General features: G+C 44.4%; 1 protein-coding gene across 1 annotated transcript in view; it reads right to left on the bottom strand.

The window, feature by feature from the left end:
* xdh (xanthine dehydrogenase) overlaps positions 1-1279 on the bottom strand; it is a 45251-nt gene that overhangs the window by 9556 nt on the left and 34416 nt on the right. The window contains exon 26 of the mRNA XM_050066286.1: positions 666-811. Within this exon, the coding sequence (XP_049922243.1) occupies positions 666-811 (146 nt within the window). The remainder of the gene's footprint in view (positions 1-665; positions 812-1279) is intronic.

The following is a 1279-nucleotide window of genomic DNA, read 5'->3' as shown; positions in this document are numbered from 1 at the left end:
CATTCACGCTCACATTCACACCTATGGACAATTTAGAGTTATCAATTAACCTAGTCCCCAATCTGCATGTCTTTGGACTGTGGGAGGAAGCCGGAGTGCCCGGAGAGAACCCATGCTGACACGGGGAGAACATGCAAACTCCGCACAGAAGGGCTCCCACACCCGGGATCGAACCGGCAACCCTCTTCCTGTGAGGCGACAGTGCTAACCACCACACCACCGTGCCGCCCTATGATAAAGTTGATGTATTTATTTCATTCAGTAGTCCTAATTGCACTATTATGTTATTCAAATCTGCGCCGTGCATACTACATGGTTGTCTACTGTGTGTCTTGTTTGTATATGATGGTTGTATCTGCTGTGCAGCAATGTTACACTATGTGCCCAAAACAAATTTCCCGCTTGGGACAATAAAGTTTATCTTACCTTAACTTTCCACCTCTTAACACTCAACAGAAAATTCTATGGATATTTTTTATTTGTTGAACAACAATCGTTGTCACCCATCATAAAACTGGACCAGGTCTCAGAAACTTCCACCTGTCACAGCACTGAACAGGAAGTCCCACTGTTTCAGGACCTTCGAATGGACGGGGTCTACCTGTCGTGTTCTGAGGACATGTCGTGCCTGAGTCAGATTGAGAGTCAGTGAGAATTCAGATTACCTGTTGTAGAGGTCGATGGCGGCTCGGCGCTGCTGGTATCCAGAGCGTGACAGGCACTCATCCCAGCAGCGACCCAGGGTGAACTGATCCAGGATCTGGTTGTAGGGTGTTGACTCTCCTTCCACGTACAGGTTCAACCTGCGCACCTGCAGGTAGACAGAGTCACTGATCGGATGGTGCTCAGCAACCAAAATTCAGCTGTTCATCATGTTAGACTTTATATATTTTTCATAGTTTTATACAAACGGTGTCTGTCCCCCGACCACCTAAATTATTTAAATCTAAAATTAAACAAAGAGGAGTTGTGCATAACAACCTCATAAAAATTAAAACCTCTTCTGTGACAGAAAGACAAAACAGGAGAATTAAATGCGGACTGTTAAATATCAGGTCTCTATCGTCTAAAGCAGTGTTAGTAAACGAATTAATACCAGATAATCATATTGATTTACTCAGTCTCACTGAAACCGGGCTGTATCAAGATGAATATGTCAGTCTAAATGAATCCACTCCTCCCAGTCATAATAATACCCACATTCCTCAAGGCAGCGGCTGAGGAGGGGGAGTTGCAGCCATTTTTAACTCTAGTCTGTTAATCAGCCCTAAACCTAAAC

The sequence above is a fragment of the Epinephelus moara genome, chromosome 16 (assembly GCF_006386435.1).
Source record: "Epinephelus moara isolate mb chromosome 16, YSFRI_EMoa_1.0, whole genome shotgun sequence".
NCBI lineage: Eukaryota > Metazoa > Chordata > Actinopteri > Perciformes > Serranidae > Epinephelus > Epinephelus moara.
The sequence above is the reverse complement of the archived record's forward strand: the minus strand, read 5'-3'. Positions and strand labels throughout refer to the sequence as shown.